At 41.8% G+C, this 27,290-nt stretch overlaps 1 protein-coding gene across 5 annotated transcripts in view; it reads right to left on the bottom strand.

Moving 5' to 3' along the window:
* The window catches only part of hmgcll1 (3-hydroxymethyl-3-methylglutaryl-CoA lyase like 1), a 110,022-nt gene that overhangs the window by 37,653 nt on the left and 45,079 nt on the right, over positions 1-27,290 (bottom strand). For all 5 annotated transcript variants that reach the window (XM_072560210.1, XM_072560191.1, XM_072560200.1 and 2 more), the window contains 2 exons: positions 26,294-26,357; positions 21,234-21,422 (listed from right to left, as the gene is read on the bottom strand). In XM_072560210.1, coding sequence (XP_072416311.1) covers positions 21,234-21,422; positions 26,294-26,357 — 253 coding nt within the window. The remainder of the gene's footprint in view (positions 1-21,233; positions 21,423-26,293; positions 26,358-27,290) is intronic.

The following is a 27,290-nucleotide window of genomic DNA, read 5'->3' as shown; positions in this document are numbered from 1 at the left end:
GGTTTAAAAAAAAACAGCATATTTCTTCAGGTGAGATATATGGGACTGGGAGGAACTATGGGAATACGTATTGGCAGGTCACTATCCTACTGATACATGATACATATTTTTTCGAGCATTTACACCCCAAGTGAATGGTCAATGAAAGGTAAAGCAATACCACCCAAGTCATTTTCTTGTATGTAACTGCAATGGTCACCAACCAGAAACTAAGTTTGCCAAAAAGGTTGCTCAGATCTCCTGGCCTGGCATGGCGGCCTTTCAGCCTGACGAACGGTGTCTTGACAGCCCGGTATAGCAGTCTCTTGGCCTAGTGTGGCAGTCTCTTGGCCTGATTTGGAAGCCTCCCGGCCCAGTGTAGCAGTCTTTTGGTCCAGTGTGGTGGTCTTTCAGTCTGGTGTGGCAGTTTCACGGCAGCCCAGTGTGGCAGTCTCACAGCAGCCCATAACAGTCTTTCAGCCTGGCATGGCAGTGTGTCTTGGTGGCCCAGCGCAGTAGTCTCTCAGCAGCCCAGTGTGGCAGTCCGTCGGCGGCCCAGCTTGGCAGTCTCTCAGTGGCCTGTGGCAGTCATTTGGCCTGGCATGGCCTCAGCATGGGCTTCCAGCCTCAAGGTGACTCCAGAGTGGTTCCCAGCCTCTACAGCCTCAAAGTGAAGCCCAGCATGGTCTGGAGTCAAGGACTGGACTGGAGGCTATGTGCCATTGTGGACTGGATTGGAAGGGCTATTGTCCTGAACTTCTTTATTTCTGTGTCTTTGAATTTATTCCCACAATCTGTAATATTGGATTACTTTTCTAATTTTTTTCCCTAAGAACTTGTATTGAAGAAACTGTATCTAGGTATATTGTACCTAAGGTGGTACTGTAAGTGGCGACTTATAAACTTCTCACATACTCATTTCAGTGCATGTGACAATAAAGATAATTCAATTTGTTTGATTTCAGATTTCAGGGAACATGTAAGGGTGCAGCTAGCAATGTTTTCTGGCCTCATGTTTGGCCATTATCACTGTTCTTTGGCTCTGGAGGTTTGCACTATGGAGATGGCAGCATTTCAAAGGGGATAATCTAGCTCAGCACTCTACCCAGAAGCACATCGAGGTCGTCAGAGATCAAGGTAATGGTGTCCAAAAGAGTCTGTAGCTGATTAATGTTGAGACAAGAATGGGTTGAAAATAAGCTTGTGATTCTCAAATACAGACCTTCATCTGTACTTCACTGTGTGACACAACCAGATCATTGGTTCAGGTATCTGAAAAAGCTTAGCTACAAATTAGTTTTCCAAAATTGTCTAAGTACACAGTATTAAGGTATGCCACATTCCTCAGGCAGCTTTTATCCCAACATACAATTAAATATGGAAACTAATTGCAGCTTTTCTCGGTACTACTGCTGCTCAGCTTTGAAAAGCCTCTAATTGAAAATCCAGCTGCTGTTTTGATTTTGGATCATATGCATTAAGAGACATACTGATTTGAGAGGCAAACAGAAAAACCACACAGCCGTCTTTATACTATACTATCGAGTGATGCAAAGACGTAAGGATCAAATGTTTGAATAAGGGCCAAATTAGAAAGTGATTATCTTGCAAAACTTTCCATTCACTGTATGTCATACTAAAAATCAGGTTTTCCTAAATACCATAATTTAAATGTTCAAATGAGTTCTCATTTAAATAGAATCACTCATCTTTCATCTCAATTCACAATAGCACTTAAAGATCCTATTCCTTCTCACTTTGAAGGTGAGATAGCTGAATTAATTTCTATTTGTATTGCTGCAAGCTATCTTTATGCTGAAAACTTTATCTAAACATATGTTTCAATAGAAAAGTACCAAATATTGAGCATATAACTATGACCAATGTTGACATAATCAGACAACCAATGGAATTTAACTCAGCTATCTTGTCTAAGACCTCCCAATCTGCAGATTTACATTTGGAACCTCATCCTGTAATCTAATACTTTATTACTCATTCATACGATGTGGGTGTCAATGGCAAGGCATTTGTTGTGGGCCTCTGTTTGCTTTTGAACCAAGTGCTTTGCTCGGCCATTTGAGAGGGTAATTAGCAAGCAACTACTTTACTGTGGATCTGGTGTCACTTATAGCCCAGGCTAGATAATGACAGCAGATTTCCTTCCTAAAGAATGGAATTCCTAAAAAGCATTTGTGAACCAGATGGATTGCATGAAAATTAATGGTAGTTCCACGATTCAGAACTTTCAATTCTAGATTTTATTAATTGAATTTATTGTAGTAAGATTTGAATACTTGCTTGCACAGGTATTGCCTGAGCTATGGAATTACCATTTCAGTGATAAACTCACTACATCTCCATCTCCCCTCAGTATTCTTAACTTCACTTAACAGCCACAGTCAAACCTCTTTTCTCCTGGGTTATTGTTCTTTATGGAAATGTACTTCATTGCAAATTATGAATTATTTAAATGTCTATCACTGCTTATGCTTTTTGCATATTGTTGCCCAATCTCCATTAGTCAACCTGCACCCCAACTAATGTAGTTTGTTTTGTTTAGTTTAAAAGGGCCCAGTTTCTGACTTAAATAAATCACATTTAATTTCAATGTAAAATGTTATTAAATTATGATCAATTTTTTTTGAGGCTCTTTTTTCTCAACATTATTTAGCCCTTTCTGACAATAGATCCAAAATAGCACTTTTCATGGTTGGTTCCTTGACATAAAGAGTCTACAAAGATTTAAGGGTATACATACATATCTTTATATACATGATGAATATAATGTGTGAAAATGTGAAGTTGTCCAATTTAGCAAGAATAATAACAAACCAATATATTGCTTGAATGGAGAAAGATTACACACTCACATTTGTGCATATTCCTCCTGCATCAGATAAGTGGATACGTTTGCCACAGCAATAATGTTCAGCATGACTACTTGGGTAAGTGGAGCTGCTATTAAATCGTGACACAGTGTTGGAGGTATTCAATGACAAGGGCCATGTAAAGTTGCTGGTACTTGGGTGTGCTATTTACCTCAGCATTTGTCTTCAAAACTCAGAGAATCTCTTATACACAACACAGCTTGTGTGGGAGTGGTAAGAGTATGAGGATATATCCAGGAAACTACTTGTCTGTCATGTCTGTTGGTACACTCTAGTTGTAGGTGTCTTTCAGAACCCATAGAGGGCATGCTCACACTATGCACAATGATCTGCAGGTCAGTGTTCGGGAAGCAGCCTTTCCAGTTTGCCTTGCTCACTTCATCAGTCCAGGAATTCACTCTGTGGCACAGTTGAATTGACACATTTGTGCCTAGCTGCATAGTTACAGGTGAAGTTGCGACACTTCGGACTGAATATTGACGACCTCTGCCATTGCACCATACATCAACTGATCCCATTTTGACAGAAGCCACTATCACTTCACTTCAGCTGAAGAAAATCAACTCCTAACTAATAATTAGTGATATTTTATGTATTGATATATACAAACTTCAAACACCAAAGGTATTTTAGTAAACTTCTCTCTTTTTATTTTCATGCAGCAGCAGACTTCTCATAGCAATTAAAGAAACTCACTGTCTTGCAACAAGATCTTTAATTTTTTTTGTAACATTATACTAAATTATGTATAATGTAATGATTAGAAAAGGCTTGTAATAAGATACAGGTCTAATCAAAAGGATGCTCTTAGATGTTCTGGTTTCCATAAATTTGAAATAATCTCAAATACTGGGGCTAAGTATATTTCTTACTGCAGTTTGTGTGGCAGGTGGACGAGACTCAATACATTGTTACTCAGTGCATGATTACAGTGCAGCAGTACAGTCTAGCATCCCAGATGTATATCCACCTATTTTTTTCCAAGTAATATATCAAAATAACTAAAAAAGGACTCTGTATTAATATCTGTTCTATTCCAATCATTTGCTAAATTAGAGAAGATTAACAATCAATTTTTATAAATGAACTGAACACCTTTTTCATTGTTCTGTGTTTTATAGTTTGTTTTCTTAAAATGTTATTCATAGTATCACTTAGATGGTAAATGTTGCACCTCCAACTTGTTGATTTGGTGTGGGAGAGCTGACACTCTCCAGGCTAAATTTCTCATAGTGTCCAGGGATGTGCAGGCTAGCTGGATTAGCCACAGGAAATGCAGGGTTACAGGGATAGGGTGGGGTGCTGGTTGGTGGGTCAGTGTGGACTTGATGGACTGAATGGCCTTCTTCCACATTGTAGGAATTTGATTGGTTTCAGTGACATACAACATACAGTTATCATCTTTCCTTTAGTTTGACCCTCTGCTTTGGGCAGTTCCTTGGTATTGAATCTCAGTTCCCTCATATGTTGCAAATTGCATTACCTTTTTCACCCAATTACTTTTAAATTTTCAGCAAAAATCTTGCAGTTGAGCCTGAGAGGGATGATTTTATTCTGTGCTCCAGATTTAGGGTTGTGGACTTACTTCCAGCTTCTTCCTGATTTAAAGGGTTGTGTGAATTTCTCTTCTCTGTCGGAAACACAAATTTCATACAGTTGTGCAATTCTGGATTATTGTCTAGATTAGAGTAGTGCTGGAAAAGCACAGCAGTTCAGGCAGCATCCGAGGAGCAGCAAAATTGATGTTTCGGGCAAAAGCCCTTCATCAGGAATACAGGCAGAGAGCCTGAAGGGTGGAGAGAGTATTCCTGATGAAGGGCTTTTGCCCGAAACGTCGATTTTACTGCTCCTCGGATGCTGCCTGAACTGCTATGCTTTTCCAGCACCACTCTAATCTAGACTCTGGTTTCCAGCATCAGCAGTCATTGTTTTTACCGCGTTGATTTTAACCCTACTGCGAATCCTCTTGCAAGGATGCCTGCCTTGAAGAAGTTTTCCTCCTCTCTCTACAAGAATCTCAGGGAGTCCCTCTCCCACTGCAACTCCAGGTCATTTCCTCTGCCCTGAAGCTCTTCAACCATGTCCTGAAACAAACTTGCTACTACAGCCACATTTGCTTCCTCAGTGCCTTCAGGCTCTCTGCCTGTATTCCTGATGAAGGACTTTTGCCCGAAACGTCGATTTTACTGCTCCTCGGATGCTGCCTGAACTGCTGTGCTTTCCCAGCACTACTCTAATCTAGACTCTGGTTTCCAGCATCTGCAGTCATTGTTTTTACCCAATTCTGGATTATTCTCAAACTCACCATCAACGTCCAGGGTATGGATAATTTAGTTCAACTGACTTCACAATCAGTTGCATCATTTCAGAGAACTTCTCTAGGACACCTGCATTGGCCAACCCCACTGCATTGTGGCTGAACACTTTAACTGTCCCTCCCACTTCGCCAAGGACTTGCAGATCCTGGGTCTCCTCCATCACCCAACCCTAACCACCCGATGCCTAAAGGAAGAACACCTCATCTTCCACCTTGGGATCCCCCAACCACATGGGATTAATGTGGATTTCACCAGTTTCCTCATTTCCCCTACCCCCACCTCATCCCAGTCCCATACTTCTAACTCAGCACCACCCTCTTGACCGGTTCTACCTGTCCAATTTCCTCCCCAACTAACCACTCCACCCTCCTCTCCAACCTATTACCTTCACTTGCACCTTCATCTATCGAACACATTCGCAGCTAGCTTCCCCCCAGCCCCAACCCTCCTCCCATTTATCGCTCAGCACCCCTGCTCCACAAGCCTCATTCCTGATGAAGGGCTTATACTCAAAATGTTGATTCTCCTGCTCCTTGGATGCTGCCTGACCTGCTGTGCTTTTCCAGCATCACACTCTTCGATTCTCATCTTCCTTTGCTTTGCACAGCATTAGCGCAGTGTTTGGGCTCTTCACACCTCTCCAGCTTGATCCATATCCACTGTCAGTGAACTCACATGACTGCCTACAGTTCTTGCCCAATTTTTAGAGAGCATTCTTTTTGCTGCATTGACCATAATGCTTTTCTTTTGACTGACTGAAAGGTTAGCTATCTGGGTACCTTGACTACGCATTCTGCATGTGCTCTGGCAGTGCCTACAGCCTGAATGAGTAGCCTGCTGCCATCCGTGTCCTTCCGTTTATGTTTCTAGCTGTGTTTTTCAATCTCCTCATGAAATGGTCAACAGGTTCATCCAATTCCTGCCTCAGGCATTAAATTCATGTCAGCCAAATTAACCATTTGTCTTTGGCTGGAGATGTGTGTTGAATTCTTCAACCATTCTGCCTTGTGTTCTTGCTTCTATCTTTACTCAGCTCCCAGCTATTAAATAAATTCAACTCTTCTCTCCTGCCTACGAAAGGAAATAGCTGACTGTTGTCTTTTTAAAAATTCATTTACGGGATATAGGTGTTGCTGGCTGGGCTAGTATTTATTGCCCATCCCTAAATGCCCAGAGGCCAGCTAGGAGTCTGTGAGGAGTAGCATGTAGGCCAGACCAGGTAAGGATGGCAGTTTCCTTTCCTAAAGGACATCAGTGAACTATATGGGTTTTTACAACAATCAACAATGGATTCACGGTCATCATTAGACTTTTATTTCCAGACTTTTTGTTTGCATATTGAATACAAATTCCATCATCCTTCCATGGTGGGATTCAAACCTGGGTCCCCAAAACATTACCTGGGTCTCTGGCTTAACAGTCCAGTAATTATACCACCAAGTCATCACCTCTCCTATTTAGACAGCTCTGTTTTGCACTTTTGTTCAAACTTCTAAACTACCTTTCCAACTTCATCAGCCTCCCTTCATGAGTCGTTGCCATACATTCACTGCTGTGGTGATTTACACATGATTCATTCAATCTCTCTCTCACTGGCATTATTTTGGCATATTTTTTCAAGCTAATACAGCATTTAATTCATTTGTAACCTTTAAGCTATTCCAGCAAGTTTTAAGAAGATTTGCTCACTGAGCTGGAAGGTTCATTTCCAGACATTTCATCACCCTATTAGGCAACATCTTCAGTGAGCCACAGGTTGATAATTCCTGCTTTCTATTTATACGTTTGGGTTTCTTTGGGTTGGTGATGTCATTTCCTGTGGTTATGTCATTTCCTGTGGTGAAGTCACTTCCGGTTCCTTTTCTCAGGGGGTGGTTGATGGGGCCTAACTCAATGTGTTTGTTGATAGAGTTCTGATTGGAATGCCATGCTTCTAGGAATTCTCGTGCTTGTCTTTGTTTGGCTTGTCCTAGGACACACTATCCCTTTAAGCTATCCCACCACTATTGGTGAAAATAAACATGGAGACGGCAGAAAAGCTTGCCAAAATCTACAGACATTTTGTAGATACAGGAGAGGTGTCAGAGGAGCAGAGAGTGACAAATGTGACATCCTTGTGACATCAGTGTTGGATAAGGTTTTAGAAACAATAATTGGTCAGAAAAAAATCATCAACAAGCTATCAGAAAAGTTTAAGTTTACTTAATAGAGGCAGCACAAATTTATAGAAGCCAGATTATACAGTATAACTAAAGTTTTGATGATGATTGATGAGGGGAATGCAGTTAATTTTGTTTATGCACAGAAAAGGCTGGTTCATTAAATCAAGGCTCCTAGAATAGGAGGATCAAGGTTGGCTTAATACCAAGCAAGGCGAGACAACTGTGTTATTTGGTTGTCATACTTTAGGGTAATAGACAATGATGTTCCTCAAATATCAATACTAGGACCACTGATTATATTGACATATATAAATGACTTGGATAATGTAAAACAAGAGTAATAGTTTAACATTTGTCAATGAGGAGGAAACTTGGAGATGTGGCAAACAGTGGGATTACTAATTAACTGCAACAGGACTCAGATTGATAGAATAGGCAGATAAGTATCAGATGGAACTTAATACATAGAAATCTAAGGTGACGAATCTTAGCAAAAGGGATAAAGGGAGGCAGTATAGATTTAATTGCTCCAATGGGTGTGCAGAGGCAGAAGGGCCTGTAAATTCATCTTTGATCTTTGAAGGAGTTGGACTATTGAGAACAATGACCGCAAAGCATGACCTTTTACAGTTGAAAAGTAGAAATATTAAGGCTAAAGCAGGGAAGTATTGCTGAATATTTTTAAATTCTAGCTGATCACCAAACTTAGAGAAGGTGCAGAGGAGATCTATCAAAATATGGAATTTCAGCCACAAAGTCAGCTTGAAAATGCTTGGGTTGTCTTCCCTTGTTGAAGGTAAAAACAATGACTGCAGATGCTGAAAATCAAATTCTGGATTAGTGGTGCTGGAAGAGCACAGCAGTTCAGGCAGCATCCAACGAGCAGCGAAATCAACGTTTCGGGCAAAAGCCCTTCATCAGGAATAAAGGCAGTGAGCCTGAAGCGTGGAGAGATAAGCTAGAGGAGGGTGGGGGTGGGGAGAGAGTAGCATAGAGTACAATGGGTGAGTGGGGGAGGAGATGAAGGTGATAGGTCAAGGAGGAGAGGGTGGAGTGGATAGGTGGAAAAGAAGATAGGCAGGTCGGACAAGTCAAGGAGACAGTAACTGAGCTGGAAGTTTGAAACTAGGATGAGGTGGGGGAAGGGGAAATGAGGAAGCTGTTGAAGTCCACATTGATGCCCTGGGGTTGAAGTGTTCTGAGGCGGAAGATGAGGCGTTCTTCCTCCAGGCGTCTGGTGGTGAGGGAGCGGCGGTGAAGGAGGCCCAGGACCTCCATGTCCTCGGCAGAGTGGGAGGGGGAGTTGAAATGTTGGGCCACGGGGCGGTTTGGTTGATTGGAGCGCTTTAGGGAACATCTCCGAGACACCCGCACCAATCAACCAAACCGCCCCGTGGCCCAACATTTCAACTCCCCCTCCCACTCTGCCGAGGACATGGAGGTCCTGGGCCTCCTTCACCGCCGCTCCCTCACCACCCGACGCCTGGAGGAAGAACGCCTCATTTTCCGCCTCAGAACACTTCAACCCCAGGGCATCAATGTGGACTTCAACAGCTTCCTCATTTCCCCTTCCCCCACCTCATCCTAGTTTCAAACTTCCAGCTCAGTTACTGTCTCCTTGACTTGTCCGACCTGCCTATCTTCTTTTCCACCTATCCACTCCACCCTCTCCTCCTTGACCTATCACCTTCATCTCCTCCCCCACTCACCCATTGTACTCTATGCTACTCTCTCCCCACCCCCACCCTCCTCTAGCTTATCTCTCCACGCTTCAGGCTCACTGCCTTTATTCCTGATGAAGGGCTTTTGCCCGAAACGTTGATTTCGCTGCTCGTTGGATGCTGCCTGAACTGCTGTGCTCTTCCAGCACCACTAATCCAGTATTCCCTTGTTGAAGGTTGAGGGTTGATTTAATAGAGAGTTGGTATGGACACTACTGGCTGAATGGCCTCCTGCTGTATGGGTCTAACATTCCATGGGTGCCACGGCCTGATAGGAGGGCAATGTGCGAGTTCTGATCCCGCATTTGACGGCTGTGGGCCCAGCTCTGCCTTCTCCCAGCCGAACTGGCCACCTCCAGGCTCACAGACCACTCATGGATGTACAGGCTGGATGTCCAGGCTTCTGGCCTGAGCAAAAGGCCCAAAGTTGCAGAACCTCGGAGGCTCAACTGCGGGAGAGGTGCAGCTGAGTCAGACTAAAAAGGAGCCCTCAGAGATGTGCATTTTTAATTTAGAGATAATGAGACCCCTCCATGGCCCCTCTAGGGATATGGGTCAGCCTTCTCAACTCACAGGCTCCTCTGCGACCTGTCCTGGGCTGGCACAGGGAGGCCGTCTCCAAGGCTAGAGAGCTGTCTGCTAGTGCCGGACTCTTCCTGGGCCTCATTGATTATTTAAATTGGCTGCCATTTAGATGAGAATGTTCCACATTCCAGTGCTGTCACTGGGAAAGTGAGGAATGGAAAGGAAAGGTGGGGGGAATGAAAGGGATAAGCACCTTGTCATGATGAGCCTTAAAGAGTGAAGGAAAAGTTCTGAGCTGAAGTCAGTTATGGTGGCGATAGAGGCTTTAGAATTTAGATCCAGTGCTTCTGGTTTAACAGATAGGAAAATCCTCCTGATTACATCTTGCCTCTATTAGTTGAGGCATTGAATATAAGAGCAAGGTGGTTACGATGGAACTGTATATAACATTAATTAGTCCACAATGAAAAGTACCGTTCTGGTTACCGCACTTAGGAAGGAAGTGACTGCACTGGAGCGAGTGCAGAAGGGATTCATCAGGATATTGCCTGGCCTGGACTGATCCAGATATGAAGAGAGACAAGACAGACTGGGGTTTATTTTCCTTAAAGCAGAGAAGGCTAAGGGGTTATCAGAATGATGTGTACAAAGTTGTGTGGGTCATAGACAGGGCTGACTGGAAGACCTTAATGGTGGGGTCAGTAACCAGGGGTTATAGATTCAAGGTGAGGAGCAGGAGATTTAAAGGGGTTTTCAGGGGCAAGAAAAATTACTCAGAGAGTCATGGCTCTCTGGAGCTCTCTGACTAAAAGGGTGGTCGGTGTGGGAATCATAGAGTCATAGAGATGTACAGCACAGAAACAGACTCTACCATCCAAGTCATCCATGTCAACCAGATATCCTAACTTAATCTAGTCCCATTTGCCAGCACTTGGCCCATATTCCTCTAAATTCTTCTTTTTCATATACCCATCTGGATGCCTTTTAAATGTTGTATTTTACCAGCCTCCACCACTTCCTCTGGCAGCTTATTCCATACATGCACCACCCTCTCAAGGACCCTTTTAAACCTTTTCCCTCTCAACTTAAAGCTCTGCCCATTAGTTTTGAACTCCCACATCCCGGGGAAAAGATCTTGTCTATTTACCCTAATAATCCCTTCATGATTTTATAAACCGCCATAAGGTAACCCCTCAGCCTCCAACAATCCGGGAAAAACAGCCCCAGTCTATTCAGCCTTTCCCTATAGCTCAAACCCTCCAACCCTGGCAACATCCTTGTAGATCTTTTCGGAATCCTTTCAAGTTTCACAAAATCCCTCCCATAGGAAGGAGACCAGAATTGCATGCAATATTCCAAAAGTGGCCTAACCAATGTCCTGGACAGCCGCAACATGACCTCCCAACTCCTAATCTCAATGCTCTGACCAATAAAGGAAAGCATACCAAACGCCTTCTTCACTATCCTATCTATCTGTGACTCTACTTTCAAGGAACTATGAATCTGCACTCCAAGGACTTTTTGTTCAGCAACACTCCCCAGGGACCTTACCATTAAGTGTATAAGTCCTGCTAAGATTTGCTTTTCCAAAATGTAGCACCTCACATTTATTTAAATTAAACTCCATCTGCCACTTCTCAGCCCATTGGCCCATCTGATCAAGATCCTGTTGTAAGCTGAGGTAACCTTCTTCACTGTCCACTACACCTCCAATTTTGGTGTCATCTGAAAACTTACTAACTATACCTCCTATGTTAACATTCAAATCATTTATATAGATGACGAAAAGTAATGGATCCAGCACCGATCCTTGCGGCACTCCACTGGTCACAGGCCTCTAGTCTGAAAGGCAACCCTCTACCACCCCCCTCTGTCTTCTACTTTTGAGCCAGTTCTGTATCCAAAATACATTTCTCCCTGTATTCTATGATATCTGACCTTGCTAACTGGTCTCCCATGAGGAACCTTGTAGAACACCTTACTGAAGTCCATATAGATCACGTCCACCACTCTGCCCTCATCAATCCTCTTTGTTACTTCTTCAAAAAACTCAATCAAGTTTGTGAGACAAGCTTTCCCATGCACAAAGCCATGCTGACTATTTCTAAAATCTTCAAGACATTTCAAAACTATTTAGATGAACAGCTTGAAATGCCATAGCATGAAAGGTTATGGATCAAGTGCTGGAAAGTAGGATTAATATAGTTAGCAGCGAGATGATCAGTGCAGACGTGACAGACCAAAGGACCCTTTTCTGTGCTGCAAAAATGTCTCTGATGTTATGACTGTATATCAGTGCATACCCTTTAGTGTTATCTTGTTCCTTTTAATAATAGGTTTTGAGTGTCTTGTTGGACAAAGAATGCTGATAATTGCAAACACAACATATTTATGAAATCAACAATAGTGACAATGCCAGTGATTGTGGCGAACAGAATTATTCAATAATCTTTGTTTTCACCTGGTTATTGCTGTAGAATACCTGTGTCATCCCAATGCCAGTGGAACAGAACTCCCTCTGCCAGGGCAGTAAATGATATCGATTATGTGATACTGAAAAGCTTTTGTGCAATTTCCAGTTTCGCATAACACCAATTCCCCCTTGGGGTGGGCTGCCTGGGATCTGGGAAGATGGAGACTGTTACATCATCACATCTATTAATACCCTACACAGTGAACCTTTCATATTCCCTCTTTGGGAATCTCTCTCGAATCCTGTGTCATTTATACCAGCGCACCATAAAAACGTATAATCCGCCTGGAGCTTTGGGCTGCTATTCACTCCAACCAAAAGCTTTCAGTGCTCAGTTCTCTTTCTCCTATTCTATTATTATGTGTTTCAGTTGTAAAGCCATAATGAAAGGATCCTTTTCTGACAGCCTGGCACAGGCTCATCATATAGTTCAACAGCTCACAGAGAGATAAAACAGAAGCCCTTAAGGGTCTATTTTACTCTGAACAGGAATGCAATGTGAATGACATTGAGCTGTCATGCTCACAGACACTGAATAGGTGAACCTTTGTCCAAAGCTTTCACATCAACAGAATCTCCTGAAAAACAATGTTTTACTCTCAGGGTAGAAAAGTTGTGAACGACACACAAAAGCTTCACAAATAAAATGGCAATTTAAGCCACAAGTTTGTTTCAAGGTCTATTCTTTTAAAAAGATAATTTTTGCTACTTCTGACTACAGACTTTCAAATACCTATTTATGTGAGTTTATTTTTAAAATGGAACAAAGCAGATGTTGTCCAAAAATAATAATCTTTTTCCCAATTTGCAACTAATAATGAAAAGAAATTAACTTTACATATCAGAGATTAAGAAGTTTATTTTACCAAGTAACACCTTTCTGAAGTTGCACCAATTGAATTAATTTAAAATTTCACATTTTTCCTGGAATCAAGAATAATGGTGACTTTGAGGTTATAGAATTATCGCAAAAGCCCACCCAGTTCAGTAATGCTCTTGAGGGAAGGAAATCTGCTATCCTTACTCAGTCTGGTCAGCATGTGACTCTACACCCACAGCAATGTGGTTGATTCTTAACCACCTTTTGAAATGGATGAGCCAGCCTCAGTTGCATCAGAACTGTACATAAACATGAGAATCAAGCCCAACAGACCACCCAGGATCTACGCAATCACCAGACAGTGGCACACCCAGCCCTGTGAACTCAGCAAAATTCTCCTTACTGACATCTGGGGACCGCTATCAAGTTTCAGAGAGAGAGAGATCTCAAAATCTAGAATCGTATTATCCCTACATTGCAGAAAGAGGCCATGCAGCCAATTGCATTCACACTGACCCTGTGAAGACAATCTCATCCAGAACCAGTCCCCTGATCTTATCCTTGTAACCCCACATTTACCATGGCTAACCCACCTAATCTGCATGTCCCTGGACTCTACAGGGCAATGTAGCATGGCTAACCCATCTAGCCTACATATCCCTGGACACTATGGGCAATTTAGCACGACCAATTGACCTAACCTGTACATCTGTCGACTGTGGGAGAAAACTAAAGCATCCAGAGGAAACCCAGCCAGACACAAGAAGAATGTTAAACTCTTCACAGATAGTCAGCTGAGGCTAAAATTGAACTCTTGTCCCTAGCACTGTGAGGCAGCAGTGTTAACCACTGTGCCACCATTCCACCTTAGTCAAATGACAGTGACGTAAGTCAGACCCATGCCTTCCAAACTTACAACTCATGTCGCTGACTTTATTGCCATCCCCATTCCCAGATATGTTTTGCCCTGCTAACAGAGGTGGCGGTACAGTGATATACTGTAACAAGAGAGTAGTCCTGAGCACTGACCCTGGAGCCGAGGGACTTTACTGCTCCAGTAGAGATACAAGATTGATGTCTACTGGACAAAGTTGAAAATGGACAGGATGTGGAGGTGCCAGTGTTGGATTGAGGTGAACAAAGTCAGAAGTCACACATCACCACGTTATAGTCCAACAGGTCTATTTTAAATCACAAGTTTTCGCAGCATGAGGTAAAGTGGAGGGAAGTGCACAGCTACAGAATTTGTAGGCAGAGAGATCACTGTAAGATAATTCTGGATAATCAAAACTGTCAAAAGATAGTACAAATGGTGTGAGTGGAGTGTTGGCAGTCTGAATAACTGGATCATCAAAAGTGTCAAACAGTGTGAGTAAAATGTCAACAGCTGAATAGTAAGTGAAAGGATGACCTATGATCTGATTAATTAAGGCAGAGATAATTACAAAACATCAAAAGTAAGATAGTGCTAGAGACAAACCAAATAGCTGGAACAACATGACAGTTATAAGAGTCAACAAGATTTACACATATTTCGAAAGGCAAGGACTGATTAGGGATCGTCAACATGGCTTTGTGCATGGGAAATTGTGTCTCACAAACTTGAATGAGTTTTTGAAGAAGTAACAAAGAGGATTGATGAAGGCAGTTCAGTGGACGTGTTTTTTATATGGACTTCAGTAAGGCGTTTGATAAGGTTCCCCATGGGAGATTGGTTAGCAAGGTTAGATCTCATGGAATACAAGAAGAAATAGCCATTTGGATACAGAACTGGCTCAAAAGTAGAAGACAGAGGGTGCTGGTGGAGGGTTGTTTTTCAGACTGGAGGCCCTTGACCAGTGGAGTGCCACAAGGATCGGTGCTGGGTCCACTACTTTTTGTCATTTATATAAATGATTTGAATATGAACATAGGAGATATAGTTAGTAAGTTTGCAGACAACACCAAAATTGGAGGTGTAGTGAACAGGGAAGAAGGTTACCTCAGCTTACAACGGGATCTTGATTAGATGGGCCAATGGGTTAAGGAGTGGCATATAGAGTTTAATTTAGATACATGTGTGGTGTTGCATTTTGGGAAAGCATATCTTAGCAGGACTTATATATTTAATGGTAAGGTCCTATGGATTGTTGCTGAACAAAGAGACCTTGGAGTGCAGGTTCATAGCTCCTTGAAAGTAGAGTCACAGGTAAATAGAATAGTGAAGAAGGCATTTGGTATGCTTTCCTTTCTTGGTCAGAGTACTGAGTATAGGCATTGGGAGGTCATATTGCGATTGTATAGGACATTGGTTAGGCCACTTTTGAAATATTGTGTGCAAATCTATTCTTCCTCCTATCGGAACGATGTTGTGAAACTCGAAAGAGTTCAGAAAAGATTTCCAAGGCTGTTGCCAGGGTTGGAAGGTTGAGCCAAAGGGAGAGGTTGAATAGGCTTTTCCCTGAAGTGTTGGAGGCTGGGGCTGACCTTATAGAAGTTTATAAATTCATAAGCGGCATGGATAGGATAAATAGACAAGACCTTTTCCCTGGGGTGGGGGAGTCCAGAACAAGGGGGGAGGGGCATTGGTTTCAGGTGAGAGGGGAAAGATATTAAAGAGACCTAAGGGGCAAGCTTTTCACACAGAGGGTGTTGCGTGTATGGATTGAGCTACCAGAGGAAGTGGTGGAGGCTGGTACAATTGTAACATTTAAAAGGCATCTGGAAGGGTATATGAATATGAAGGGTTTTGAGGGATGTGGGCCGATGCTGGCAAGTGTGACTAGATTAGGTTTGGATATCTGGTTGGCATGGACAAGTTGGATGGAAGGGTCTGTTTCCATGCTGTACATCTCTATGACTCTATATGACAGGGATCTAACTAAAGTAACAAGTAACTGCTCAAACTAATAAAAATACAGAGATCACAGCAAGTTATCAAAGTAATGGTGCCCAACCTGAAGGGTAAGGAAGATTTTACAAACACAGAACAGTATGGTAGGGTTACATGCAGCATGACATGAACTCAAGTTGTTTGAGGCCATCTTCATGGGTACGGAACTTGGCTATCAGTTTCTGCTCAGCGATTTTGCATTGGTGTGTATCTCGAGGATGCTCAAAAATGGACAAAGTAGGTCCTGTCCACAAAAGACAGAAGAAATCCCATGAGGTTCCAATGATGAGAAAGGTGACAGAGGGTCTTGTAAACAGTGCCTTCAAGCAACATTTACTCACTTGCTCAGTTTGGGTTCTGCTAGAATTACCCAACTCCAGATCTCACAGTAATTTTGGCACAGAAAGGACGAAACAGGAGAAATGATGCAAGTGCTACTGCCCTTGTCAACAAGGCAGCATTTGACAGAATTGGTACCAAGTAATTCTAGTTGATTGAAATCAGGGGTAAACAGTAGGACCACTGCACTGGCTGCAGTCATGCCTCACACAAAGGAAGACTATTAGATGGTTGTGTTTGATGGAAGCTAGTCATCTCAATCCCAGGATACCACTGACCAAAATGAAACCTGCTCTGCCCAGGTATCTGAGGCCCAACCACCTTCAACTAATTTAGCAACAATATATAGTCAGAAGTAGGGATGTTCATCGATGGTATTTCAATTCTTAGTGTCTCCAATAATGAAGCCACCATTGACTATGGACAAGCAAGGCCTGGATAAAATTCTCACTTGGACAGATACACATCACAAATGCTTCTTGTCATTTAAGTGCCAGGTATTGAATATCTCCATTTGACATTAATAAATTACCATTGCCAATCCTCTTCTATCCACACTCTGGAGATCACCATTGACCAGAAACCTAATTTTAACAACATTAATACTGTGGCTGCAATAGCAGGATAGAGGTTAGATATCTTGTAGTGAGTAATTTACCTGACTCCTTGACTCCTTGTCTGCCATCTAGACACAAGTCAGGACTGAGATGGAACACTCCCTGTGTGCCTGGATAAATGCAGCTCCAACATTCAAGAAACTCAAGATTGCCTAGGACAAAGACCTACTTAATTGTGACTCCCTTACCATCTTAAACATTCATTCCTTCCATCACCAGTACTCATTGGCAGTCATGTGTAACATCTACAATTCACAATGCAGCAATTTCCCGAGCATCTTTTAACAGCATCTTCCAAATCTGAAACCTCGACCATATGGAAGGATAAGAGTTGCAGTTACTTGGAAATACCACCACATGCAAGTTGTCCTCCAAACCACAGACCATTCTGACATTAAAATGTGTGGTAATTCTTCATCATAGTTGCATCAAACCCCCCTCCTGAACAGCAGTGTGGGTGCGCTCAAACTACACGGAGTGCACTGGAGGATGAAAGCAGCTCACCACTACTTCCACAAGAACAATGAGGTCAAGAAAGTAAGTGCTGACCCAGCCAGATACAGACATAAACCATGAATGAATTCTTAAAAAAATCAAGAAACCTTTTGCTATTTTAACACAAAACCCTCTCAACAATACATTTTTGTCCATTCATGCAAATGTTACTGCAATCAGCACCAACGCTGCACTGAGCAAACAGATTTGTGTTTTTTTTTAAAGATAGCTTGCTTCCCTGCCCTTTTTGCTATTACATGATACAGTCGAATGACTGCTGAAAGCCCTGCTCTTACTGAACCTTAGTCATCGAGTTATAGAGATATGCAGCGCAGTAATAGACCCTTCCATCTAACTCATCCATGCTGACCACTTATCCTACCTAATCTAGTCCCATTGTCCAGCATTTGACCCAGATGCCTCTAAAACCTTCCTATTCATACACCCCTTCCAGATGCCTTTTATACGTTGTAATTGTACCAGCCTCCACCACTTCCTCCAGCAGTTCATTCCATACATGCATGACCCTCAGTGTGAAAAAGTTACCCCTCAGGTCCCTTTTAAAGCTTTCCCCTCTCATCTTAAATTGATGTCATTTAGTTCTGGACACCCCCATCCTGGGAAAGGACCTTGTCTATTTACCCTATCCAAGCCTCTCATGCTGTCATAAACCTCTATAAGGTCACTCCTCAGCCTCTGATGCTCCAGAGAAAATAGTAACCAACGTGCTTGGAAATATTTTCAGAACCCTTTCAAGCTTCACAACATCTTTTTGATAGGAGGAAGAATAGAATTGCACACAATATTCTAAAAGTGCCTAACCAATGTCTTATACAACTGCAGCATGACCTCCCAACTCCTGTACACAATGCTCTGACCAATAAAGGAAAGCATACCAAACACCTTCTTCACTATCCTATCTACCTGTAACATCACTTTCAAGGATCTATGAACCTGCAGTCCAAGGTCTCTTTATTCAGCAACACTCCCCAGGGCCTTACCATTAAGTATATGAGTCCTGCCCTGGTTTGCCTTTCCAAAATGCAGCATCTCACATTTATCTAAATTAAACTCCGTCTGCAACTCCTTGGCTCATTGACCCATATGATCAAGATCCTGTTGTGCTCTGGTACATCTAATAGCTACACTATTCTACACTCAATAGTTCTGCATGCACGTGGAAAATCCATCATTGAAACAACTGTACTGCACATTTTGTCTTAACACCAATCATTTTATTTATTGTGTCTCAATGTGTCCGAACACTGATTAGGTACACAGTTAACTTGGAATTGTTATCAGCTGCATATAGACCTGGAATCCAAATATTTGTTTGACAGGTGGTGAACTACTGGCCCACCATGGAATTTTACACAGTGGTAATTTAAGGAATGAATAAACAATCAGTTGCATTGAATTGTTATGAAATATGTAATATTCTAATGGCTTGATACCTGTACTAGTACATCTCCTGCGGTTTGGCTTGTGGTGAGTCAGAGAACATACTCACTCCTAACAATAGGAATATTTATGCTTCCAGAATTACTTCTCGAGGCACAGTGACAGTGAAATGCAACCACACACGTCACCTGGTTTTAAGCAAGATTTCAAAATTACCAATAAAATAACAGGAAGAGCACTGCCCAGACTGTAAATGCTCAATATTTTATCCAAACATAGGTATTGAACTTCTTGCTGATATATTTCCCATTGTTCTAGCATGTCCTAGCATGTCGAGTGTATTTTCAGATTTTGAGACTAAGGGGAGTTGAGAACCTAATGGTACCATTGTTTGACGATTAATCCAGAAAATCAAGTAATGTTCTGGGGTCCTCGTTCAAATCTCACCACGGCAGATGGTGGAATTTTGAATCAATAAAAATCTGGAATAAAGGGCCTAATGATACACATTGCCAATTGTTAGGAAAACCCATCTGGTTTAGTAATGCGCTTTAGGAAACATAGCTTCCTACGTGTGGCTCCAGACCCACTGAAAAGTGATTGACTCCTCTGGGCAGGTAGGATTGGATAATAAATTCTGGCCTAGCCAACATCACCCACTTCCTCTGAATGAATGACAGCAAGATTATCTGCTAGAGTAATTCCTCAATGTACTGTTGGCTTTTGAATGCATCATTCAAGTGTCACCCTGCACTTGTACCATCTCGAATGACCATGTGGCGTGAATATCAGAATTGGTGCTTTCTGAGTCAAGTACAGGGTCATTGAGTTCCTCTTTCACCACTGGCGGAGGGGCATTGTCATTTTCATCAGCTGGAATATAAGAAACAGACCAGAGTCAGCCTCTGGATTGAGTGGAACAAGAGAGAGAAGGGGGTATTGAAAGGACCTACGTCTTTTTGTTCAGACTATAAGACATGAGGAAGAAGTCAGAAATGAGAAAGAGAATTGTGTATAAAAAAACCCTGCGTGATGTTTCCTTCAGTATCGTCTATGACCACAACTTCCAATCTGGCCCTCACCATGATGGTCAGGGTGCTCTCTTCAAGAGGAACAGGCTGTCCATCAAACTGTTCCTCTACTGTGACAGCCTGTCGTATAATGTCATTTGGCCCTTCAAGCCTGTTCCGCCATTCAATACGAGCGTGACTGATCATCCACTGAGTCTTGTGAGGTGCTTGAAGAATATATAACTGTCATGGTGGATTAGCTGCCATTGCATCTATGTGAGATGTGAGTTGCGAGTTAAGTGCCTGAGCATGAGAAGTAGATTAAGTGAAACCTATTGCAGTAATTGCAGGCCAGTGCAGGTTAGTGAGGAAGGAGCGTGCTGTCGTATGAAGTGAGATTGTGAGTGGTGCCAATGTGAACAGAAAGTATGACCTACAGCTGCACATCTCTGGCTTGATCACGAAGTATTTCCTAGCATTGCAGCTATGGTTCCAGGGCTATTGTCCTGGAATGAACACCCTCAGACATCTCCTTTCACCTCCTTCTGAAGAAATGCCGGGGCGGGTATCTTTCTTCCTGGAGTAAATAAAAGGCACGGTTCTTCTTCATTTCCCATGCTGAGGCCTCCACAGCAACACTGGCAAATTCTGGCCCAACTCATCCTCAGCCATTTCTTGAGTAACAGTTTATAAGCTGTTGGCTGCCATCAAGTACCATCGTGGATACTACTGACACTCTGACATGTAGGCAGCTAATGAATAGTACTACCCGCATAAACTAGCTATTTGAATCAGAAGGAAACTTTGGATATTTTATGCTCCCTGCAATGGTGCGATCTGATGTGGCGCAATCCAAATATGACTGCAATCAGATTTCGGAGCCCATGAATCATATTCCATTTGTTCGAGTTGCTGGGAGGGTTACTGGTACTTTCAGAAATGAATTTCAAAACCATGACAGTTCATAAGCGAATGTTGAGCAGAGTGCATAGCAAGATCCCATTCTAAACAACATAAAAGGGCACAAGGTGCCAATGCAATGCATATAACAGAACTGGCCTCTCCAGGGAATGTGGCACATCACCTTAGACAGAGTTTGAAAGGAGACCAGAGGTTCATGAACAGTATAATCAACCTGGTGAAAGATATATGCCTATTTTGCCATCCTCCCACGGGACAAAAGCTCAACACTATTGCTGGATTAAATTAAAGGCCAATTAGATATAGAAGCCTCCATGAAGTACAGTAACATTGAAATATACCTCCTTAAAAACAAGCATTCAGGAGACATAAAAATAGAATCACTGATGAGTGAAAGAATACAAGATAATGACAGGATACAACAGCATTGTAAAATCTCTGAAGTGTTTTAAAAATTGGAGTTGTTTTGCAGTATTTAAATTTCATATTTAAATATACACATCACATAATTTAAACTATATTTACTTCACACTCTGATGAGAACAATTTATCATAAAGGAGTGTGAGAATCAACAGCAGTGATTACTCAATTTGTTTCTCCTCACACACTAACAGTTCCTGACATGATTGCAATCCTTGCTTTATCCTTATGGCTGTCCGAGTAAGTTCCAAAATAAAACTGGATTTACCTGTAATGCTACAAAGACATTAGCCACAGCCTGGCCATATGTGTCATGGCAATGAATGGCAAGGGCACTTTTAGGGATTTCTTTCATCACTGCTTCCAGCATTTTCTTCACATTTCCCGGAGTTCCGACACCAGTTGTGTCGCCCAGTGAAATCTCATAGCAGCCCAGACTGTACATTCTTTTAGCCACCTAGGGGGGAAACAAAACTGCAATTAATATATTTCTCAGCTCAACGCATTGAAAAGAAATTTCTGAATTCAAGGAAATTGTTTGTAATCCCACTCTGTTTTAAAAAAGGAAAAACCTAAAAAAAATGACAGCTTAATAAATAATTGAAGTTTCCTTGAAAAGTGTGTTGATAGATTTCTTTTCCACACCATCTAGCTTGGTAACAAATATTCAGGACATGTTGAGAAAATGGGGATCACTCACAACTGAAGAGACATATGAATTAAATTACTATTTATTTATTGAGACAAGGTTCCACCACAGCAAATATTGATAAGACACATATATGCATTTCGATCTATAACTTCTCCAAAATGGAAAGGAGGGTCTTTCAGACTACAGAGGAGATGTAAGAGGGTGTCACTGGGTTCAAACATGGGAACACAGTCCCTTCACTATATTCATTAGTTGGAAATCTGCTGATGGCATGATAACAAATTACAGAAGTGGAAAACAAGATTGCGTGTGTATAGCAATATCACAACTTCCATAGTCACGAGGCAACAAAGCATTTTGCACCACAAGGTTTCACGTTCAGTAAGTGAGATTATCCATTTTCAGTAATGTAGGCTGTAGGATAAATACTGTCTCTGAGACCTTGAGAATTCTCCTGTACTTTCTGCACTTTGATGTGAGGTTTCCCATTGGTTTCCAAGTCACAAGTAAACACTGATGTAGAAATGTGGTACTGTCTAACATTCTTCACACATTGTCTGAGACAACAGATAGCATCTCAGTTTAAGGTAACCAATAACAGGCAAACCACTGCACTGTCACTTCAAGAGGCTTGAGTGTTATCACTCAAGCGAGATTCAAAGAGACTCGTGATCGAAAATACAATTAAACATTACCAGTGGGTCCACTCTAAATCCATTTGACTGGATTTCACCAACACTAAGAAGCAATACAAAGCACAAAACATTCTGACTAATGCGGTAATAGTAGTAAAATCCAACAAGAAACAAAGGTGGAAATGTTGGATCTTCCCATGAGAAAGCACTGATGGGGAGCTGCTTTCTGCTACTGAATGTAGGCTCAAACGTGGCATCACTGGAATCGAAGCTTTGTTCCACAATCTGCCTGCTCAGCCTATTTCTTGTACTCACTCCCAGCGCCCACACTGATGATCTACCTAAAATGGCACCTATTAGGGCTAACACTGTAAATGTATGATGCAGATGACGCTTTGATCTGTAAAAGTGCCCACTGTGTGAAAAAATGTAGGTGCTACACATTGCGATATTTACAGTTTAAAGTGTCAACTTCACAACCAACTTCTCCCAGCATGGACCAGCACTTGTAAGACCCAAAGTCAAGAAACTTCAGGCCTGCATTTTTTATCAATTTAGATTAATGGGTGGAAAATCAAACTCATCCCAGCACCAGGGCCAACTATGGGTGCCATGAATGGCTGAATATGTAATGTGATCTGAGAATGATGGTGGGCACTTATAGAAAACAAGAACTGTACTGACTGAACAGGAGAAATAATTGATTGAGGTTATACTGAATGACTATATTTCTCTATTCTCTGTAGACATTCTCCAGGTGCTATATTGTGTCCTCAAGCTAATAATGGTATGGAAGATGTATCCAATTTACAAATGTCATCCCCCAAATGAGTGCACTGAGTTTTAAAAGCTGCTGCTGGATTATATCTCAAGTATAGATGAGCTACCACACAGAGTGTCAGAGTCCTTGGATGAAGGTGTCTGCTGCATGTTCAAATAGCAATAAGAAAGTAATCAGAGATAAATACTCAGAATGGCTCTATTGTTGTTCTCTTTACTATCATCAGAAAGGGGGTGGCATTGCAGTTGGCATAGCTCATGCTGAATGAGTAGAATGTGTATAAAAACACAAGGTTTGAGACAAAAACAGACACTGCTGGAGAAACTCAACAGCTCAATGGCATGTGTGAGGAGAAAAACAGAGTTAATGTTTTGAGTCCAGTGACTGTTCGTCAGAACCAAAGGCAGGGGGGAATGGCTGATGTTGGGAGACAGGGTTTTGGAGTGGATGGAGAGTAATGAGTTGAATTGATGGTGACAATGCCCTTAGAGACAGAGAAGAGAAAGAAGAGATAAACAAAGGGAACACTGATAATAAGCAGGAGGGAGGTAAATGCTAAATGGGCACAATGGGAATTGTGATTTTTTGAAAATGGGTTGGATATGTTTGGGGAAGAACAGCGTTTGAGGGTGTGGGGTAGATAACAAATATGAGGGAAGGTGTTCATGCTATGAAACTGTTAAACTCAACATTGAGTCCTGAGGGATGTCATTTACTTAGGTGGAAGACAGAATATTGCTTCTGCTGAGCTTTAATGGAGCACTGCAGCTGGTCTGAGACAGAGATAGTGGCCAGTGGTGTGTTAAAATAACAGGTAACTGGAAGCTCAAGCTCAGGTTTATGCCAGGTAAGTAGGATGCTAACTGAGGAGAGGGTAGGGCCCCAGGTCCCAATTAAATATGATGCAATGTTTAGGGTGTGCTGGGGTAGGTGGGATCGATTCTGGCAACAAAATGGGGCCAGAGTTTCAGGTTGAATCTGGCAGAGCACGGGTCTAACTGAGGGTCCCATGGGAGGTGGGAAACATACTGGGTCACAGTAAAAGGTCTGGGAGAGTTGTATGAAGTAAATCTGGGATCAGTTTTATTGTTACTCAGCAGTTTGATTACCTATGTAATAGTCTATCTTTAAGTAAGTAACTATTCCAGTTAACTTCAGTGGAACCATCCAAAGTTTCTGATTTTCATGAAGACTTTGTCAAGTTCTAGGTATTGAGGAATTGCCCAGTGAGGAAACCCAATTTCCCAAGCAATTCCTTTGACGTGTGCTACAATGGGGATTCTGCAGGGTGCCAGACACAACTCCCACCTACACTGGAGGAATAACAGCCTGGCCAGTGAAAGTCCTGAAGAAGGGTTAGACCTAAAACATTGACTTCTCCACCTCCTGATGCTGCCTGCCTTGCTGTGTTCTTCCAGCCTCCTGCTTGTCTACCTTGGATTCCAGCACCTGCAGTTTTTTTGTCTCTAACCATGAAAAGTCCAGGCCATTGCTGCTCCCACTACAAATGCCAGCTTGATTTCTGTTACTAATTTTGTTTCCACAATGTTGAGCCAACACCAAGACTAGGACAGTGTAGGTACAACACACTTACATTCTTGGGTAGCGTTCCTGTGTTATTTATAAAATGTGTCTTAATTTACTTCAATAGTACTTTGTCAAATTAGCAGTTATCAGCAATACATCTGTTTTGCATTCATGGTGTATCTGTGTAATAGTTAAAACATAGGTTGGTAAAAATATGTTGCCTGATGACACTGTTAAACATACATTTTCCATCCTGGTTACTTTGTTACACTTTTGTGCGGTGAATTCAATTTAGAGAACATAATTCGTCACTTTAAGTTACAAATCAATAAGCTTGGGAGACTTATTTTCCATAACAAGGAGCAAGGAGCCAGAGGTAAGTAAGTTGTCACAGTTTGCAAATGGATTCCCATCAACGATGAAGTTGAGGTTCTGGTAGTGAGGTAAGGGATTGTGGGATAAGTGTCAAACAGTATGGTGCTGGAAAAGCAAAGCTGGTCAGGCAGCATCCGAGGAGCAGGAGAGTTGATATTTCGAGCATAAGGTCTTCATCAGGAATGTGGGTAAGTAACTATCACTCACAGAATGATTGGATACTGGGAAATTGAGGCAGGATTTTAAAAGAGGGATCAGGATTGAGAGACAGAAGGAGCAAGGGCCTCAGACATAGATTAGGAGAGTAGTGATTGGGGGCTGGGCCTCAGACATGGATTGAATGGGGCTGGAAATGAAGACTGGGCCTCAGACATGGACTGAGTGGATTCTGGATTAGTGTTGCTGGAAGAGCACAGCAGTTCAGGCAGCATACACGAGTAAGTGGGTCTGGAGTGAAGGCTGGGCCTCAGACATGGAGTGAGTGAATCAAGGAATGGAGGCTGGGCCTCAGATATGGATTGAAGGAGTCTGAAGATGGAGGCTGGGACTCAGAATTGCAAACAGGAGTTGGAGTCAGAACGTGGGAAAAGGATTGTACATCATGTGGCTTCGGTGTTGGGTCTGGTCGAAACATGGTGGTGATAATAAATAACATCTTTTCACTTAGGCATTACAGGGACAGGCTGATGTAGCGCAAACCAAAATTGGAATAAGGAGTCATAGCAGATATTAGCCACCTTCGTGCTTTGGCAATGGCGTACTGCTTATTTCAAGTATAGGTGAAGGCTGGATCTTTTTTGTCGTGCCCAATGTGGTAGATGACATGCACTTCCCATGTGTGCATGCTTGCTGCCAGTCATGTACAAGTTTTAGAAGGTCTTGGAAAATGAATGCCATGTGGTCTGATATAATGCTGTTAGTCTCTACTGATGTGGAAATAGCTCACATCCCAGGTACAAGACCCTTGTGTGGTTACTAAAATTCATGGGGGATGAGCTGTGTGAGTACATATAAACTTCAAAAGGGACCACCAAAGGAAGAACAAAGTCTCTGGTGCTGTAAAACTTGTTGGATAAACAAAATAGCAGTAAATTACTGTACATGTTGAGCTGTTGTATTTGGACAATTTCATTGGCATATTTCTAAACATGATCCTTACTGTAGTTATCATGAGTAAATTAAATTTCTCTTGCATTCTTACTTTGGGTATTTTTAAATCTGATGGAATAGCTATGAGAAACCTTACAACAATGAGATACATTCTGACAAGCTTCTTTCCAAATCACTTATCTTTCAAATGTAACTGTTTGAGGCAGTTCCCCCACCATATTTAATACAACCCTGACTGTATAGCTTACCTCTACAACCTTAGATGGTGCAATGCTTCCTTCATAAGGACATCCTATTGCGCAGGAAACATACCTGTAGTTTGGACAGTAAAAATAAAATGATGCTTTGTTTCCTTTACAGTTGCAATCTTAAGAGCGTAAATAATTACTGAACAAATGTCGGTTCATTGTTTAAAAAAAAAGCCTGCAGAAATTTATAAAGTCCAGAGATGAGAAATTTAATAATTATTTCAGATACTTCATAAACAGGGAAGATACTTTTAGTCAGGAATTATGACTTCTGATTAAAATGCATTGTGTCATTTCAGGGTGTAGGGAACAGGAACATATATTTGTTCTGTGGTAGATTATTCAAAAGGAAGTGTGTCATATTCATGTTGCAATTTAAAGCTGCACAATCACTTTAATAATCACATCAAAAGCAAATTTTAACCAACAAAAAAGCCTGAATGATCTTTCATGGTTATTCCAAATGTTTACAGAAATACTATGTTACTAATCTTATGCATGATTGTGAATGGATCTTAAATTAGATTGTGAAATGTAATGGAGCTTCCTGTCAGTCATTGCTCCACAATCCAAATTTATACTTCTGATTTTTAATTATCATTTTTTCCTTATCAATCAACAAGATTCCTCATATAAACTGATGTTATTGACTATAAGTATAACTTATCTGATTCTGGTTGAGCCAGGATACAATAGTCAGTTTTGGAATTGATCATCTATAAGACCAACTCCTTGGGGGAGCTTCACACTTGGGCTGATAATTGGCAAGTATCTTCAAACAATTACAATAACAGAATTGCTATGGTGCAAAAGGAGACCATGTGGCCCATTGTGTCTGCACCAGCTCTCCAAATGAGCATCGTGACCTAGGGTCATCCTCCTCCTTTTTCCCCATAACCTTGCATATTATTTGCTTAAATAATCATCCAGTATCTTCTTGAATGCCTCAACCCTACTTCCAGATGATGTGCTCTAAACATAAACCACTGACTGGGTG

This window comes from Chiloscyllium punctatum, chromosome 3, assembly GCF_047496795.1.
Source record: "Chiloscyllium punctatum isolate Juve2018m chromosome 3, sChiPun1.3, whole genome shotgun sequence".
NCBI classification, from domain to species: Eukaryota; Metazoa; Chordata; class Chondrichthyes; order Orectolobiformes; family Hemiscylliidae; genus Chiloscyllium; species Chiloscyllium punctatum.
The sequence above is the reverse complement of the archived record's forward strand: the minus strand, read 5'-3'. Positions and strand labels throughout refer to the sequence as shown.